The sequence below is a fragment of the Streptopelia decaocto genome, assembly GCF_964273445.1.
Source record: "Streptopelia decaocto genome assembly, chromosome: 10".
NCBI lineage: Eukaryota > Metazoa > Chordata > Aves > Columbiformes > Columbidae > Streptopelia > Streptopelia decaocto.
The window spans coordinates 12,067,410-12,085,509 of NC_138665.1; the positions used below are offsets into that span (position 1 = coordinate 12,067,410).

Sequence of the window (18,100 nt, forward strand, 5' to 3'; positions counted from 1 at the left end):
TCTGGTGGAAGGTGTCCCTGCCCATGGCAGGGGGGTTGGAACCAGATGATCTTGAAGGTCCCTTCCAACCCAAACCATTCTATGATTCTATTAAATGAGCTTATTATACAAGTTATTTGCACTGATCAAACACCTAAAAACTACACTAGGACAACAGGAAATCAAAGCCATGCTAACACAGCTATCAACTTCTATAAACCCATCAATAAATCAATGGTATTTCAATGTTTATCTTAAAACCCCTTTTCTAAACTTTTGTGATTACACGAGACTCAGTTTTGATATTTTTCTCTACATAATTTTTGTTCTCTGAGTTGCAGAGAGAAACTTGAAAACATTCATTTCAGAAATCCATCAGGCAAGTAAAGTTCAAATGTAACATCATATGATTCTCATGTATTTTTCTTCTTTTTTAAAAGCAACCCCAAAATGTCTTACAGCAGCTGGCTAGCAATACCAAAACACATTCAAATGACTATTTACAAAGGTTGCTGTGACCACAAGGGCTGGCCTTCAAGCCAGCCCTGTACTGAAGAAGCAGTAACTCCCAAACAAAAGGAGAGCCATCAGTTCTCTGGTGGTGTTTTAAACAAATAGTTAGACACAGAAAACTTCGTCAGTCTGACCAGCTTTGTTGGTCAGTCCTAGGCCACACAAACTCATCTCAAAACAAGATCTATGTAGTATATCCATATATAGAGTCTATATTGACCAAAGACCTCTTTTTATTTGTTCCTTAATGAGTGAGGGCTATCTATCACCCTTCCCAGGAATTATATCATTACTGGCAACAGCATTTAATCGTAAACCAAATACAGGAATGGAATACAAAAGAGGTTCCTTCAAGATAAGGATTACCAAAACATATATACATACCAAACGTGAAAGACAGAAATAATATTAAGATCAAAAGCAAACACAGAGAGAGAGATTATAGTATCATTTGCAGTACTTTGGGTGAAGGATCACAATCCACACTGATAAAAAGATAGAACAGTTTGCTGAACATAGAAATGCACGTATTTTACACAGGGTCAGTAAGCTTGTGATAGGGTGGCAGCTGTACAAAACCTCAGGAGTCAGAGCTGCATATGTTCATTTACATTACGCTCAGAAGTTTCAGAGAAATACAAATGTTTCAGTTCTTTGTAAGAGAAGATATGCTTCCTAAAATAGAGAAAAACAAGTAGTAAAATAGGCATGGATTACCAAGCCAATGTGAAACTCTTACTCTTTCTGGTGTTAGTTCAAAGTAAACAGTATCTATAGCTCCAGTGAGCCTACTTGGGTAAGTTTTCACTTATATAAAAAATAAATCACAGTCTAGCTCCTAATTAATACTGTCTTCAAATTGTAAGAGCTACATATTAAATTCAGGCCAAGACTGGAAGATTAAGGTCTTGCTCAAGCTGATCTGAAACCAAATTTTGTGTTTTGCAGCTAATCCTTTCAGTAGACAATGTTTTCCTTAAAAATACCTACCAGCTTTCCAGCTAAAAAGTGTGCATCAGCCAGGTCAGCCTTCAAATTTTGCACTGACAGTAAACAAAAACTACATAAATGTGCAATGCCGCAAAAACTGAAACGGACCGGTAAGTGCCACTACCACTGAAGCCAAAGATTCTTTTCCAAGTGTCTGCTTTCCTCAAAGTCAATAGCAAAACTTCTGTCAACTTAAGTGACTGCAAGGCCGAGCCCTGAGAGAATAATCCTTTCCCAGCTGCACATTCTTAGACTGATGTTGAGTTACTGGTTAAAGACTGAGGAGGCAAGGAGGAAGCAGATGCCCCTTTTATCACTAATATTAAATACAACTGACTAAACACACATTCCACATGAACATGGAGAACAGACTGGCATTTGTTGAAAACAAGATGCCACCTTTTATGTAGCAGACAGCTCCCATCCTCAAAACACTCTTTGAGACATCTGGCTGAGGAATCTCACAAAAAATAAATCACTATTTGCCATAATAAGAGAAAGGACTTTTTTGGTGTTTTTGGTTTTTGGTAGAATGCCCAAATTAACCCCAGATTTCCAAAACTGTAACCAAAAGCAGGGTATATGCTAGAGCGTGGTGGTTTTCCACTGCATGGGGGAGAACGGGTGTGTGGCTCTGGGCCATTCCAGCGGGCATCAATGAGCAAAGCCCAAGACCCACAGCACTGTGACTTCAAACCACCCAGACCCCAGAATTACTGGAACTCACAATGCTGCTTAGATCTTGTAGCTATCACAAAACTTTTCCTTTAACAATCAGAAGCAAAGTCCCAGAGCATTAGAGAAAGAAATGTGATGACATCAATGCCCATGAGTCACGATGTCTCAGTGCACTATATCTATTTTATAGCACACATTGATTTCTTAGCCAAAGCCACATTGCACAAAATACTGTACAGTCTGTGGAAACCAAAACACCATATTTTGTGAGGAAAATGTTTCAAAAGCCTGAAGCATGTCTTCTTAGAACATCACTGTCAGATGTGTAAGGATACAACAAATTGATCAAGTTTTCCTAGTATTTGGTAGTAGGAAATGCTCAGCTTCCTAATACCTCAAAATAATCCTGCGATGGCATTTCTTCATTGTCTATTTACACACATCAGTCTGATCAAAAGTTTTAAGGCTCTTATTTCTCAAAAAAAATGGTCACAGTAAAGAAGGGATTAAACGGAGTTAACGCAGCTATTGGCAATACAAAGAAGGATGCTCATGTCATTTGCTGTTGTACAATCTGGGGCATTTCGCTCCATGCTTTGGCTTTCTTCTTGGCCAGGGACAGCCAGGGTGGCTCGGCAGGGCTGCAGGGTGTCATTGGCAGGCTAGAGCAGTGCCTCGCTTCCTTTTCAACAGCAGGAATCACCGATGCTTCCTGAGCAATAGCTCCAACTTTACCTGCCAACAAGAAGATATCCATCACTCATCAGAAGGCTCGAGAGTTAAAAACTCAATTTTTGCCAATATTTCCTTCTCTCTAGAGCAACTGTTCTACAGCCCAGGATGTTTGTGACTCAAAAATAAGTCAGAGGAATTGGCTATCACTAGCACTATCTGGTCCAGCTACAACAATAGCAAGGAATAGCTATTGCAATGGAAAAATTGATACTAAGCTGTTACTGAATAATCTGCCTATAAAAGAATCTTTTCTTCAGTTCCAACAGCAAGTGTCTAAGCCCTGAGAAGTGAAGAACTTCTTCAAAATTCTTCAAGCATGTAGAGACTATAGCCCCACATATTTTTAGAATTCATATTCTTGGCTAACTCCTTTCTTAATCTTTTCAAACTCTTAATTACCATGACAGTGAACAGCAAGGAGTTCCACAGGCTCATTCTGCTCCGTGAGTACAAGAAAATCTAGGAATGAGATGCCTGAGTATGCAGGAAAATGGAAAGGAAATATCTGCAGGGCAAGGATCACCCCAGGCTTGCTGTGCGGTTAAAAGTAACTGGTGTATGTTTTTCAACACTGAGAAGTCTTAAAGATTTTTTTCAGTCTTCACTGATGGCACAAATATTGCTCAAGCAATATTACTAAATACTAGCTAGGGATCAAACCAGTGCTTTATGTTCTTGGACTTGTAAGCCAAGAAGGTGGGATTCTGGTGGAGCGAGCTGCTGCTCTTCACACAGCGTAACACAAGCCTGGCATCCTCACAAAGGATGGAGAAACACAGATGACATTCCTTGTATTGCTTTAAGTTACTATTTAGAAAAGGTCTGCTCCATCCATCTTGTTAGAAAATGTTCAAGATTAATGCCTTCAGATAGCCTGGAATGGGGCTTCACGGAATGCAGCTCTGAACACATGCAGCTCTCATTTCTCAAGACACAAGTCTTTCAACATCGTGCCCTCTCCATTCATTTCAAACCAGGCAGTACTTAATTTCTGTGTGTGAGTCAAAACAAGAAAATTCAAACTTTTCCTCATACTTCATTAGTGTGAGCGTGGCATGCGGCAGACGTGATGAGGCTGCTGTGCTCCAGCACAAGAACAGAGGACACGTGAGGACTTAAGCAATGTTAAGTACAACAAGCTTGATCTTGCTTGCTCTGAAATCAGTGGAAAATCAGCTCCATCTGTCACACTCCCGAGCAAAGCCAAAGTGGTTCCTTATCTCCACTCAGGAGGTCTCTGGTCTTTTAAAAATCCTGGCTCGTTGGTAGCTCTTGCAGGAGGCAAGCAATACTTGGGAATACTGGAAGAAGCATACTGGCCATTAAAAACAGGCTGCAGCGCTACATACAAAGAAAATTTTTCAGAAGTATCCAAGGTGATGTAGGAATGTAAACATTACTGAAATTTTGATTTTGGAAATGGCTTTTCACATTTTGGGAGACTTCCCTTGTTATAAGTAAAAGCAAGTCTTAAGCCCTTTGCATGCTCTCAATAGCACAAGGTAAAACAAAACCCAAAAGTGGTGGTTCGTGCCTACTTGAGGGAAGACAGGCTTTGAGACAAACCTCACCATGCTTAGGGTGAAGTGGCAGAGAGAAGAGCCAAGCTAAGTAATCTTCCCTTGGTTATGACACGGGCTGCCACGCAGCAGTAACAAAGCAGTCACACTCAGTAAAGTAAGGATCTGATTTCCTGGAATTGTCTTCCAAACTTAGCTGGTTTTGAGCTGTCCTGGCTCTGGCTGTTGTGTGCAGGTGTATGCATTACACAGAAAACCTCAACCATCCATTGAGAAAACTGCTAACAGTTAACATAAACCAAAAAGCACGATCCAAATTAATAACTCCTCTGGATATTAAATCTACATCCTTTTCAACACCAGCACCTTCAATGAGACAAATTGCTGGCTGTGCTAATGGGAACCAAATCAGAGGAGACTTTACATTTGGGATTCCCAATTTCCTACTCATATGCTGACAATGCAGAACGTTTCCTAAACAATAGGGCATGGTTTTCTGAGCAGCAGAGGAGCAGTGTTTTCCTTAATATCAGCACCGGTCAGAGCTCTTTGTGATACTCAAGGAATGGAAGACTAGAATATGCCTATAAACGCTTACCCTGAAGGGGAGGAAACAGTCATTGGATGTCAGGAAACTAGGCCAATTCTTGGGGAGAGGTGATGCAGAAAAACTGGTAATTCTGCTACAAAGTTCACAAGTGGTGTAAATTCTAGTAAATGAGTAGCAGTGTACTTGGTGGTGTTCTGAATTTCGACTGAAGGTTGCTAGGCTTCCAAGTTTTAAGTGATTCAACACACAGAAATCCAGCCTGTTTATGCCAGCCTTTCAAAGGTAGACCTTCTTATCTGAGCAAAAATCTTGGCCTGTTTATGTTTCGTCTCTCACTTTGCATTTAAAATCATAAGACGAAGCTGGCCTGTAACAGAAGCATTTTTAAAAAACATTGTATTTTAATCACACACAGAGGCTGGCAACTGTCATCAGAGCCTCCGTGTTGGTGCATGTCCTCAGCCGGTCAGCTACCTGAGGTAAGGGAGAAAGCTTATTTTGTAGGACCTGTAGATTCAGAAATGGCTAACAGCTCTATAAACAAGTACTACAGGGAGCAGGCACTGAGGTACCCCCCCAATACAACAATTCTGGATGCTGGTGGATTAGAAGGGAACGTGGCCAGGTGCACGTGCTCTCTAGACAGAATCCTTTACTGACAGTGTCAGCAATGGGAACCTGGAAGGGAAAAGCCGCTTCTCTGACACAGAGGGGCATTTCTTGTCTTCTTAGGCTAGGCAGTATCCGAAATCAATACCTTTCAGCTAGAATAATGTGCTCTTACAGCTGAAGAACTGGCTTATCTATATCTAGCTGGAGCGTGTCTCCAAGGTCTGGCACCACACTGAGTAAGCAGGGAGGGATGAGCTGCAGCCCAGCAGTAGCCTTGGAAGAGGTATATGAGTCACAATGTCTGAGTCACACTCTTCCCCTGCATCCTTCTCATAAAGATCACAGCTAACAGGGCAGGAGAGGGGCCATCGAGCCTCTGCGTTCACCTGAGGGTGCCACTGACTCTACCTAAATTACTCTTGATACATGTTTATCTGTTAAACACATCCAGCAATGGAAACTGCACACACTCTGTAAGAAACATTTGCTATTCCACACTTCACCACTCTTACTGTTAGGAAGTATTTCCTAATGTCTAAGCTAAACCTCCCCTGGTGCATTTTAAGCTCATATAAGGCAAACAGAATAGTCTCATCCTCAGCAATAAATAATAAATTAAGTTGTCTTCTCTAGACTAAACAACTCCACTTTTACCAGGATTTCCTGGCTGACTGGAGGTCTAGAAGACCTGGCTTTTTTTCCTGCTCTATTTTGGACACTCTCCAACTCCAGCTGCTACTCTTTAGTACTGACCTTTGCCAGTAATAAATCACCATACTGTTTATATGCCATTCCATGAACCAGCAGAGGAGATAAAAGCTCCTCACCTGCTTTCTCTGCTGAGTGAGCAAGCCAGTACATGGACTTATACACAAACTATATTCTGAACAGGCCTTACACAAAGCGTGCTGATTATCAAAAAGGTACCTATCTCCCCCATTACCTGCCACCCTCACCACTTACTGGTGTGAAATGTAGCCACTATGTAAAGACGTAAAGAAAGAGAATACCTGCTGCAGCAGACACGCTGGTCTTCATTTGCATTTTCTTGTCCTGAGAGCTCAAGCTGGAAGGTATATTCTTCTTCAGTGTGTGCTCACTAGCACAGATCCCTTGCTACAAGAGGAGAAGAAAAGAATGCAACTAAGAAACCTGCAAGGCACTGGCACTCATAAAGCTCTCCCAGGCAACATTTCTAAACCTGACTGGAAATGCAGCAAACCCAGACAAGGATGGCTGGGGACATCCTGTGGGAGAGAGGGAGAAGGCAAGGAGGAAGACAGCTGCTACAAATACAGGGTTATTTCACATGGAGGCAAGTTGGCCTCTCTCTTTTATGCATGGGGAATTGAAGAAATTGCCCGAGCTGCACAAGAAATGTATGCAAGAGTCAGTGGAAGAGCCTGACTTTCAGTACAGTGTCCAGAGCAGAGCAGTGAGCGCAATCTGTAAGTCATGAACAGCTGAGGCAGCGAGTGCAACTCAAAGCACTCTTGGGCTATGTAAATACATTCTGGGCAACAGGCAAGCTCTGAAAAGGTCCAGGTTTGAGTAGTACAAAGCAGCATATAGGAGGATCCAGCTCTGAAACTAATCACTGTGATGGTCACAGGTGTGTTTGTGCACCTGTATCAGTTGTCTGTCTCAAAACATTTTAGAGGCCAGTCCTGAAAATCTCTCTTTTGAGTAGTGCTCACAACTGCCTCCCATGAAGATGATATTGAACAGTTTGCAAAAGTACCCAGGCAATCTGGTGCACGATTCACACCCAGGCAACATTACTTGGTACTCTACCTCCTCTTGATCCACTTTGGTCAAAGCTTTGTCTTCAGCTTTATGTTCTTTGGCAAGAGGGTGTTCCTGGAAACCCTTTTGTTTTAGTTTTGCCATGGAGACCCAAGCTGGTTCAGAGGAAGCAGTTTCCAAAAGAGGAGAGGAGACTTTTTCTACAAAAGAAGCATTTTTGAAGTAAAGATTTAGGTCAAGTCAGTCTAAAGCCAGTGTTTTGCGTTTTAAATCATTTGGCATTTGTAATACACTTCAAACACTGCAGAGATAAAATTACCTTCCCTGATGAATTTTGTCCTTGACAATAACTGATTTTCTGTTTATTCTGGAGTTTTTGACCTTACACTGTTTCCGTTTAAGTCAATGGCAGAACTCCCACTGAGATCATTGTGAACTGGATTTTGTCTTTGAAACAACATCCTTACACTGCAGATTAAATGAGTATGATAACCCATTATTTTTTCATTTAGGCAGTAAAATACAGGTCGCCTTTTTACTTTCAAAATATTTTAAATGAAGTGATTGTAGAAAAGAAATAACCACACCTAACACAACTCCTAGTTACGGTTTGAGCTGCTGCAGTCTGGAAAATTAACTTCAAAACAGCAGCAAGTTTTAAAAAGCTGTGTTAAAACTCCAACTATATCCACGAGTAGGCAGTACCAGAAATGTTTCAGAGGCCCTTAAGCTATTACTCTGTTGTTATTCTTGCTGGAACACATCTCTCATTAAGATAAGCCAAGAATTCTCTCAGCTGGCCAAATCAAGCCATTTAAATTATGGTGCTGAAGAACTCAAGGCCAAATTTGGTCCTTGTCAAGAGGATTTTTATCTTTTCTTTGCCACTCCGCCAAGGTTCTTACACAACCACTGTTTTCTATGATATTTGGATAAAAACACAGCATAAATACCTGAAGGTTTATGACCATTTTGCTTCTTCGCCACTTCTTCTGATCTTATCTTGGGAGGATTTTTGTCTTCTAGGAGATCTGCTTTTTTAACGAATGATTTTGTGCTGACAGGAAGGCTTGGGGGTGGCTTCCCAGCGCCCGCCGATCTCTGATCCTCCTTGACTGATGCAGAAGCAGCAGTGGGAACAGCTGAGGGGAGCAGCTTTGGACACTCAGCACGGCTTTCGTTCTGGTATTTTAGTAAAGAAGATGTTCTCCTTAGCCTGACCCCAAATGGGTTTTCAACATTTTGTGCTTCATGGTCAGCCCACTCCATGGAAGAATTCAAATGCAAATCACTGTCCTTACAATGCCGATCGAATCTGTCCGAGTTGTTTTTTGCTGATTCCTGGATGACTGCATCAAAACGTGTGTGCTCTTTGGTCACTCCTTCAAACAACTCTGGTCTTATAGGGGATGTTGGGGAACTTCTGGTGTAGGAATCTTCCTTTGAATTTGAACCCCCTGAGAGAGATCTTTGCCATGCTGGTGCAATGGTAAATCTAACTGGTTTAGCAGAAGAATTCTTCAGCGCACTTTTTACATTTTCATCTGCAGATGGACTGTCTTCCATGGTTTTTCTGTGAGAAGCTGTACTGCTTATCTGGCACTCCTTACTGTTATCATTGGAAGAGATATTACTCTTCAATCCCACCAAACTTGAAGAGGCAAGACAGCCAATGGAAAGTTTTTCAGGAATGTATGATGTGTTGGCCTGTTGACTGCCTTGGTTACCCCTTGAAACAGGAACAGTTTCTGCTGTAAAACATACTTCCAGTTTACTGGGAGGTAGCATGCAACCTGCTTCTGAGAGAGATGCAGCAGTGTCCATTTTGTTCTCTGCATTGCCTTTGGATGACTGAAATTCCATTATTTCACAAGGGTTTTTGTCATTTCTTGTTACTGAACTGTTTTCAGGCTTCAAAACAGTCACTGTCTTGATGTCAGAAGATGACTCTGAATCAGCTACCACAACCTGTGAAGTGCTTGGTGCAGTATCTGTGACAGCATGGTCAGGATGACTCTCAATAGTTGCCAAGCAGGCTTCTACTTTGCCAATAAATAGTGGATCCCCTTTTTCATGGTCTTTGACATTTGGGTCCACAGAATGTACTGAGGACCTTTGTGCAACACCTGCCAATATATCTATGCACTCTGTTTCCACACCATTGCTAAACAAGTCAGCTACTAGTACATCTGGAAACGCAACAGCTCCTCCTTCAACTTGTTGCAATTTTGGAACTGCAGATACTTCAGTATTAGTATTTTGCTGATGTAATTTCAATTCATCAACGGACTCATCTGAACAGTATGACGCTTTTCCACAGCGATGTTCCTCCAGGATCACTGGAGAAGGCTCAGGTCTGGGAAGGGGTGCAGCTGCTCTGCAGTGATGCTCCATGCCTGGAAGGCACGCACCCTCTTGCAGCAAAGCACAAGAGTCTTCGGCCACAAGCGCTGAATCACAAGAGTCATGGGCAGCATCAGTGGGACTTTTTATATCTGGCATCTCCTTAGAACCGCCTCCCTTTGCACAATATCCCACCTGGGCTGATAAGCCTATATTAAACAGAGGAGAAGAGTGTGCACTTAAAGGTTACAATTCAAGCACCATCTGTATCAGTAACTCATTCCAGATAGTGCAGTCATTTAGCTTGAGTTCCCCACGTCTGGGCACTGTTGTCTGATAAATAAGGCTGTTAAAAGCATATTCAGAAATGGGCTGTCCAAGTGAGGAGACTAATAAAGTTTTCAGTTTGAACACACCTAATCCTAGGAATGACTGAAAGTTGTTGTCTGCTTAAGGTACACTAAATCAGCTGTTTAGTTCTTTTCTGTGCATACCTCTAGTTGTAAGACTACAAGCCAGATCTCCCTAGACATTTCTGTCTAGAATGGTCTAGAGGATTTTCTGTATTTAAGCAGAACATCTCAGCATCGGGTAGCTCTGCCTCCTGCAGATCCAGGAAGGCTGCTGAACATCTGGATAGCTTAGTTGTGTCTGCATGCACAGTAACTCCGATGTGTGCATCAGGTCCTAAGTCTGCCCAGACAACAAAGCGCCAACATTCCCGCTACACTGCAGCATTACCATCAGCCAGTGCATTTGTAATGCAGGGCTAAAGAGAAAAGGATTCAGTGCTGTTTCGGAGAAAATTCATTTGTTTTTACAGTTTACAATTACAATTTTGTTACCACTGGCAATCGGCTATTATTCGAAGTATAAGTGGGAAGGTAGCAAAGGAAGAGCTAGTAAACACAAGCCAGTTAAAGTCACTTTACACACATAACAGATACAATGCTGAAGTTCAGGTTTTTCTGAGTTTCCAGGAACTCTGATCCCCAGTCAATGAGATCGAGCCAACTGTGTAGCACAAATGCTTCTGAACATGGTACATTCACCTCATGTATTTTTTTAATGCTGCCCTCAAAGTTCACCATTTCAGCACCACTGTGCTGAGTACATGACTTTTTCCATCATAACACTTCAGCAGCCAGAATTTGTTTTATGATATAAAACCAAAAGATGTCTAGTTTAAAAGGACTTACAATTCAAATAGGTCCTGTCAGCATTTGTAGAGGAGTTCGAACACCCAAAGTAGCAATACATAAGTATGTATTACCTTCCCAATCACTTTTATGCTGGTCATTCTGAAGTAATTCTGTTTGATTTCTCTTCTTTTCTGGGGTTGCAGGAAGACATGCTTCATTTTCCAGCTGTTCCACCTAACGAGGGCAGTAAGATCTTTTAATTAAAGAATAACACACAAAAATTGTATTTTATAGACACACATGTTTAGGAATATCCAAAACACAGATACAAAATCCCCATAGTGTGATTTGCCAACGCTGTGGGTAATGTACTATTCCAATTAAGAACCTAGGAATCATTCACATATAAAATGTCAAAGGCAACCCATCGATATCTCTTGAATCTGTAACATTCTAGGACTGACATATTCTGAATGAACAAGTATGTTTTTAAGACATCACCCAAGCTGCCTAGTGGCATAGAACAGAGCAAGCCAGAGACATGATCATTGCTTCTGGTCTCTCTGACTGACACTCCACAATTGGCTTTTCTCCTTCAGCACTGCAGTGGTACCAGTTGCAGCACAAAGAATATCCAGTAAAGACGCTCTAGGGCCCAAGTTTCCAAGAAAACCTCAGTCTGTATTACATTCCTCCTGGATTCCCCTCCTCATCCCCCACCGCCTCCTCAGGGAAGGGCATTTCTAACTCCAGGACAGATTATCACGCATGATTCTCTGATAGAGTGGGGAACACGCGGTACACAAGTGTTACTCTTTTTTGTCTGTCACACTCTGGTTCAACAACCTTTTCTAATTAGTGAACTTCATCTTCACAAGGTGTTTCCCAGAAGCCAGGATGAGAAGCGCCTCATCCTAATTTCCCACATGAAGAGCCACATTCCTTCCCAAAGTCCTTCAGTCTTTCTTTTGACATACAAAGAATTAAGTTAATCTAAAATCGTAGAAATAGACTTACATGTCTTGAAAACTGAAAATTAGTTTTTCAAACAACAGGAATGTTTTTTACAAATGAAGGGTAACACGCAACATTTTTTGCTAAATAATGAAAAACTAGAGTTGCACTTTTCTACAGCTCCCATGATATGCAAGTTTTCTGAGTATTTTTTGTTGGGTTGGTTGGCGGAAAATAAGTGGTTTCCCTTCTTCCCATGGAAGAAAAATTGGAAAAAATATCTCAATTAAAAATTCACATGCACTTCCTTCTGCGCAGTGATTCTTTTCCAGAAAACACCTACCTGGGGGCTTTGCTGATTCTTGCTGGTGAAGCCCTTCTGTTTGCGGGGGTTTATGGCGATCCTGTGCCTGGCTGCGGAGGTGTCCAGGCAGCCGAGGGGACTGGCAGGGGTGGTGAAGTCAATGGGAAGGGAGCTGCTGCCTCCTGAGCCGGGGGCCCCTGCAGCGGCAGGGGATGAAGGACTGATGGGCCTGGAGGAAGCTCCAGAAGGTACCTGTAAAACACAAACACATTACCGTACATTTTGCTTGGCTTGCCCGCATCTCTGGAATGATTCCTTTGCTAGCTCATTCCCTTTCAGAAGCCTGACATGGCTGATTTTTGGACATAAATCCTCACTTTAAAAAGCATGCCTAATGTCGTCTCTGCATAGAGATTGCTCAGTTCTGTGTGTTCAGCTGTATGTTACACAAAAGTCAGAAATACATGTCTCTCCCTCTCCCACAGTAAGAGCCTCAGCTGTTCCTCTTCCAGTTCTTATCTGAAAAACCATTTGCAATATACGTATGCACCAGCAGGAGACACTGGTGCAGTTTTTATAGCTGCCTTGTCATCTCAATAATGTGACACTTTGCAGGAAAAACCCACAAAAGTAGCATGGATACTTGCTCCTCATTACCTCTATTTGTAAGAAAATTACCATAGCCACTTTGCTCTTTTAATATCCACTCTCCCAGAGAAATGAAATACTTCTCACCAACAAGTATCCCAGACCCATCTTCCAGTGATGTGGATCTCACCCTTGCAGCAAAGCTGCTCTGGGGATCTGAACACCAGTAACCTTAGATTATTCTACCAAAAAAACCAAAAGGGTTTACAGAAGTGTTTGCGGAGAAGCCCCTAAACGTGCAGTTTGACTGGTTTTGTCACTGTTCTGAAATGTAGACCAGACTTCCTGCAACATTTTAGAAATGTCACAAACATGCCAAACAAACTTCATTCAGTACAACATACCTGCTATTTTGGTTTTGGACATAAAGCCAGGTGAAACTCAGCCATTTGACTCTGCTTGGCATTCAGATTTTAGTTTTATTTAAGCTTAGGATATAACGCAGCACTTAAAACATGTATGGTGATGAAGTTTTAAGGATAATGAAAGCATCTTCCCATCTGATCTACAAAAATTGTCTAGGTACATTGCTTTGTGTTTACGGTAGCTAAAATTAATTTCCTTATTGTCCATTGATTTTTTTTTTAGTTTCTAGATCTGAAATAAAACACAACAGAGTGGATGGCAAATACAGACTCTTCTTACGAAAAACGTACACATTGTGAAAGAGAGAAAGAAGAACACAGCTAGTAAATACGCTAATTATTGTTATAATTCTACAAGATTAGTGATAAACCTGTAAGGATTGCTAGAACTTACAAAAATAGTAACATCGCTACTCACTTCTACATACAATTTCTTCTGCTTTTCGTTTATAAAATTACAGTTGTGCTTATTTAATATAAAACCACCTACAACTAGTATCTGAGCTAGTGCTGTACATCGATGGCATCCTCCCTACTCCACTGAGGATCCAGGGTATTCTTTCCTCTGAGCACTGACTGAGAGTTGGTACCTTCTCTCCAAGACGGTGGAGCGGGCGCAGGGTTTCCACAGCAGTGTTTAAATGAAAGATAAATTGGGTGTTTGTTGGTTATCACACAGTTACAGGAGCCTGCACAAGGAGAATGCTGCAGCTAGGAGGCCCATTTCCTAAAGAGCGTTTGTGCCAAAACACTGTCCCCAGCCCCTGAGACCCTGTTTTGCTTTAAATCAGTCTGGGTTGAAGATGCCAAGGACGTCAGATTTCCGTAAAGATTATCTGGCAAAGTCAGAGTAACGCTGGTTAACGTCTCAGTGAAGTCACTTGCTGCCATAGCCTCACATTTAGCTTTAGATTAGTCAGAAAGTGGGTATTTATAAATGTGGAAGACACAGAGAAGTTACACGGGGGACACATCAGGGTTTCACACTGAAGCATGAAGATCTTGGAAAACTCAGTGAAGCAGCACAAGGCAAAGAAATGAAGCAACTGTCATCTGCAGCGAGATCAGTACAATAGTAAAACGTGAACCACTACACTGTGTAACTCCAGCTTACTTAGGATCAAATCCTCTTTTTCCTTTACTAAATACACAAAATTGTTCAATGGAATAACTGGTGCAGATTTCTTGGTGCTCTTCACAATTTTCCTCATCTTTGGGATGAGGTTATTCGGGTTACTAACTTGTGTTCTGCTAGCTCAAACCCTGGTATTTCATAGAGAGTTTCAAAAGCTACTGAAAAAAATGATAATTATTTACTAAAAGGTTTTTTATTTTAGATTAACACCGGCAAGATTTCTGCTAATCCAAACTGCTGAATAAGAAAAATATTTAGGTAAAGGAACATACATGGTACTGCAGAGCAGCCAGATTCCCAGCGAGTCCAGGAGAAAAAGGAAGAACCTTCAAGTGGGAAACTCTGTGTAATATGGAAGAGAGAAAAAAATGTCTCCTGTCCCTGTCTGTCTTTCTCATAGGAGATGAGGTTCTAAGACTGAAAGAGCTCGCAGAACTGGATAGAAAAGGGCTTTTTGCATCATAAGGAAAAAATAGCATGTATGCTTGCAAACTGGAGCATTTTAGTCAAAATATGACACAGGAGATGAGTTAATAAAATGTACGTTGAGTAATGATAAATACAAGAAGTTAATTAAAATAATGACAATCCAAGTTACCTAGATCAGTTGGACCCTTAGAGTTGTGTGACTAGTAGTCTACTGTGAGAGGGGAGACATTGCTTTATCTGTTTATCCCTAAAGCAAAAGATCCAGGAATGACTGAGCAGGAGAGTGTCTGATCTCAACCATGGACAGGAAAGCTGAGCTGGTGTTGCCCAAAGGCCACTCTTTCCCTTTGAGAAGTCCGGCCAAAGAGTGAAAGGGAAAGCTTCCATAGCAGTGGGGCTGGCACTAACTGACCCTCAAGATGTTGCCCTGGCTGCCTAAGGCCTCTTCATCAGGAAGGCACCTTCTAGGTACCCTGTTACCTCCGCTTTCCTTGTGGGCTCTTCTCAGTTTCACAAAGGGTTAAATTGTGGTCTGTCTGGTGAGCTTCTCAGACAGTGATTCTGTACGAAGGACCACAAAGCTTGAGTCAAAATGGTCTGTAGCTGTTCTGGACCCATAAATATTCCCCTTTTCAGCTAACTGGCAGATCACTTTGCGTATACAATTGCAAGGGCTACCCCATGGACTGAATCAGCCCTGTTGGAGTGGTGGCTGCCTTTGTCACTGGCATTTGAAGACCCCATTGGCATAACTGTGGTCTGACTGGTCTTTCAGACATCCTATCAATGCTGGAGAGAGGCAACAGCAGCAAACCTTGCAGGCCTGCCTTGAAAGCATGAAATGGGCAGGAACTCAGCTTTCAGCAGCAGGAAAGTCAAGGTGAAGGTCCCCCGGGCTCCTCTCCAAAAATATGACCTCTGTAAATTTTTCTGAGCTGGTCAAGGAATAAACTGTAATGGCCTGACAGCAGAACATGCTGCTGCAGGTGCTCGCTTATCATCCAAAGAAAACTACAAATGAACACAGAGCTGCTCCTGTGGAATACCTGGCGTCAGAATGGGCTGATCCTGCAATTATTTCCCATGATAAGAGACATGCGGGGCATTGCTCACAAGCCACTGTTGATGGGCCGGTGTTATTAAGCTATTACTGCTATTGGCTATTAGGGCCCTGGGACATGGAAGCAGAATTGAAGTACTTTGCCTTGTCCAATTTTCTGTTGTGTAACTTCACCAGTTCACTCTGCTGTTCACACAAACTACTTACCAGTAGATTTCCGTCTCTCTTTATTTGGTTCTTATTCAGAACTCTGTGCAAGGTACATTTTCAGTATCATTTGCATCACTCTGGACTGTTCATGATTTGTTTGCTAGGATACATGGTACCCAGAACAGGTTTAAAAAAAAAAAAAGTTTATTAGCAGGAAAAGTAACTATTTACCTGTTCATCTTCACTGTCTGTCCCGCCTAAACTCAAAGAGCTATGACGCTGAACAGGGTTGGAGGACTGTGGGATAAAATAAGGAAGAGGGTAAGTCAAGGGAAGTATCACTTTTGACTGCCTGGGACTGGATATCCAGTGCTAATTATGAGAAAACACAAGAGGAAAGAGAAAGGAACGGTCGCTGAGTCCCTGCCTCACAGAGTAAGTTTCATTTGTTCATTGGGGGATCACACATAAAGTCCAGGAGCTTTATCCTGCTATGAGATTTGCCATGAAGGTTGACCATGAGGTGATATATTTTATAGTTATTTTGGCTTATTGTTTTAAGACCTTTGAATTTACAAATGTACACATGCTCAATTCCAAAATCATGCATCTGCTGTGAGCAGGCGATTCCTGAGAAAGAATATAACTCACACCCCCTCTGAGTCCCATCAGCATCTGTTCTCCTCAGACTCAGGATCATCACTTTCCTGTCATTTCAACTGATAGTGCCCTGGTTTTGAGCTATTTTATTCCAAAACCACTAGCTGTTTAAGATTTTCTTGCATTCCTCATTATTTTTGTTTTCCTCACTAGCTTTAAAACACCCAAAACCTCTTCTCCTTTCACAGGTGCAAGAAACTGCCAACCTCTGCAGCTCCTTGAGGCTGGAAGACATGGGCGGTTTGTGCAGTGTGAGACCCTCAGCTTGTTCTCGGACTGAAGTGGAACAGTCACAGTAGCACAACACTCACCCGTGAATAATTCACTTTTTATGCTTTCTGCCATACAGACCTGCCAGTAGAGACGGCCTTGCCCAAAGGCACTGAGACTTGTCATGTCAACTTAATTTCTCTCCCCTTTCCCTAGTGATATAGGTCACAACTGCCCCAGCACTGGCCTACATAAAAGCACAGAAAATTGTACTTGGAAGGGGTATTTTTAAGGCCACTTCCTAGGTATTCCTCACAGTGACAAGTCCACAAGCCACCTAGGTAATTTGTTCTAGTTCTCACTGATCTGTACCATCAGATTTTATCACAAGCAAGCAAGAAGGTCTTCCCTCTCTCCAAGTGGATTTCATCTTTTCTGTACAGGCGGTCACTAAAGTGACACAATGATTATACCTTGATGGGTGAATCCGTCAAAACGTCATGAAGGGTTGAAATTTCAGGAGGGCTTCTAGGTAACCCATCATCTTCAGAAACAGCACCTGCATCTTCCAGTTTCTTTCCAGTTATAATGAGAGGAGGTGATCCAAACCTGATGTTCTGCTGCAACTGAAGCTGTGATTGAAAAGAAATTTAGAATATAGACTTTTGATGGCATTGTTTATAGGGCATATTTTGGACACTTTCACTCCAGTTGCTCCCACTACGCATGCAGAATCTCTTAATTAATAGACCATTTACAAAAAATATACATTAATAAAATTGTATTTAGTTACACTCATCAAGGACCCATCATTAGAACTGGCTTTGGTAAAAAATTAAAATAAAAATCAATTTTATTCAGTAAGTTACCCAAGATAGAAATTGCACCATTCCAGAATATGCACAGCAGTTTAAATCAGTTTCAATTTAAAAATTTAAAGATTCTGGATTTAAGTATTCTTTAAATAATTACATGGATCCAGATGTTCCGAATCGTCACACGAAGTATCGTCAGTCAGCAGTCCCCGAGCCCAGGTTTACGTGGTCAGCGTTCCTTCACAAAGCCCTTCCAAACATTGGGACCTTGTCACCACCCTCTCCTGCACAAGCAGCTGAGTCCCACTTTTTATACAAAGATATATTAACCTCAATTTCTGGTCCACCCTAATGAATTGCTTGTTATTTTTCCCCAGCATCACATCCTGGTCCTGTCTACAGCAACAATGCTAGCAGCAGCCAAGAGCAACTTTGTTTGTAAAAGAGTATGGGGATTCTTTTCCAAGATTGCACAAAAGAATGCTCTGGCAGGCCTTGACCCTAGAAAAATAAAACAGTCTGCAACCTCACAAGCAGCCAGATGTTCCCTCCAACTGAAAAA

General features: G+C 41.8%; 1 protein-coding gene across 4 annotated transcripts in view; it reads right to left on the reverse strand.

The window, feature by feature from the left end:
- Positions 1-282: 282 nt before the first annotated feature.
- The window catches only part of KIAA1210, a 55,309-nt gene continuing 37,491 nt past the window's right edge, over positions 283-18,100 (reverse strand). For all 4 annotated transcript variants that reach the window (XM_082062102.1, XM_082062099.1, XM_082062100.1 and 1 more), the window contains exons 5-12: positions 17,197-17,355; positions 16,085-16,150; positions 12,106-12,318; positions 10,940-11,042; positions 8,277-9,875; positions 7,372-7,523; positions 6,588-6,693; positions 283-2,895 (exon numbers count right to left, since the gene is read on the reverse strand). In XM_082062102.1, the coding sequence (XP_081918228.1) occupies positions 2,711-2,895; positions 6,588-6,693; positions 7,372-7,523; positions 8,277-9,875; positions 10,940-11,042; positions 12,106-12,318; positions 16,085-16,150; positions 17,197-17,355 (2,583 nt within the window). In that variant the 3' untranslated portion in view covers positions 283-2,710. The remainder of the gene's footprint in view (positions 2,896-6,587; positions 6,694-7,371; positions 7,524-8,276; positions 9,876-10,939; positions 11,043-12,105; positions 12,319-16,084; positions 16,151-17,196; positions 17,356-18,100) is intronic.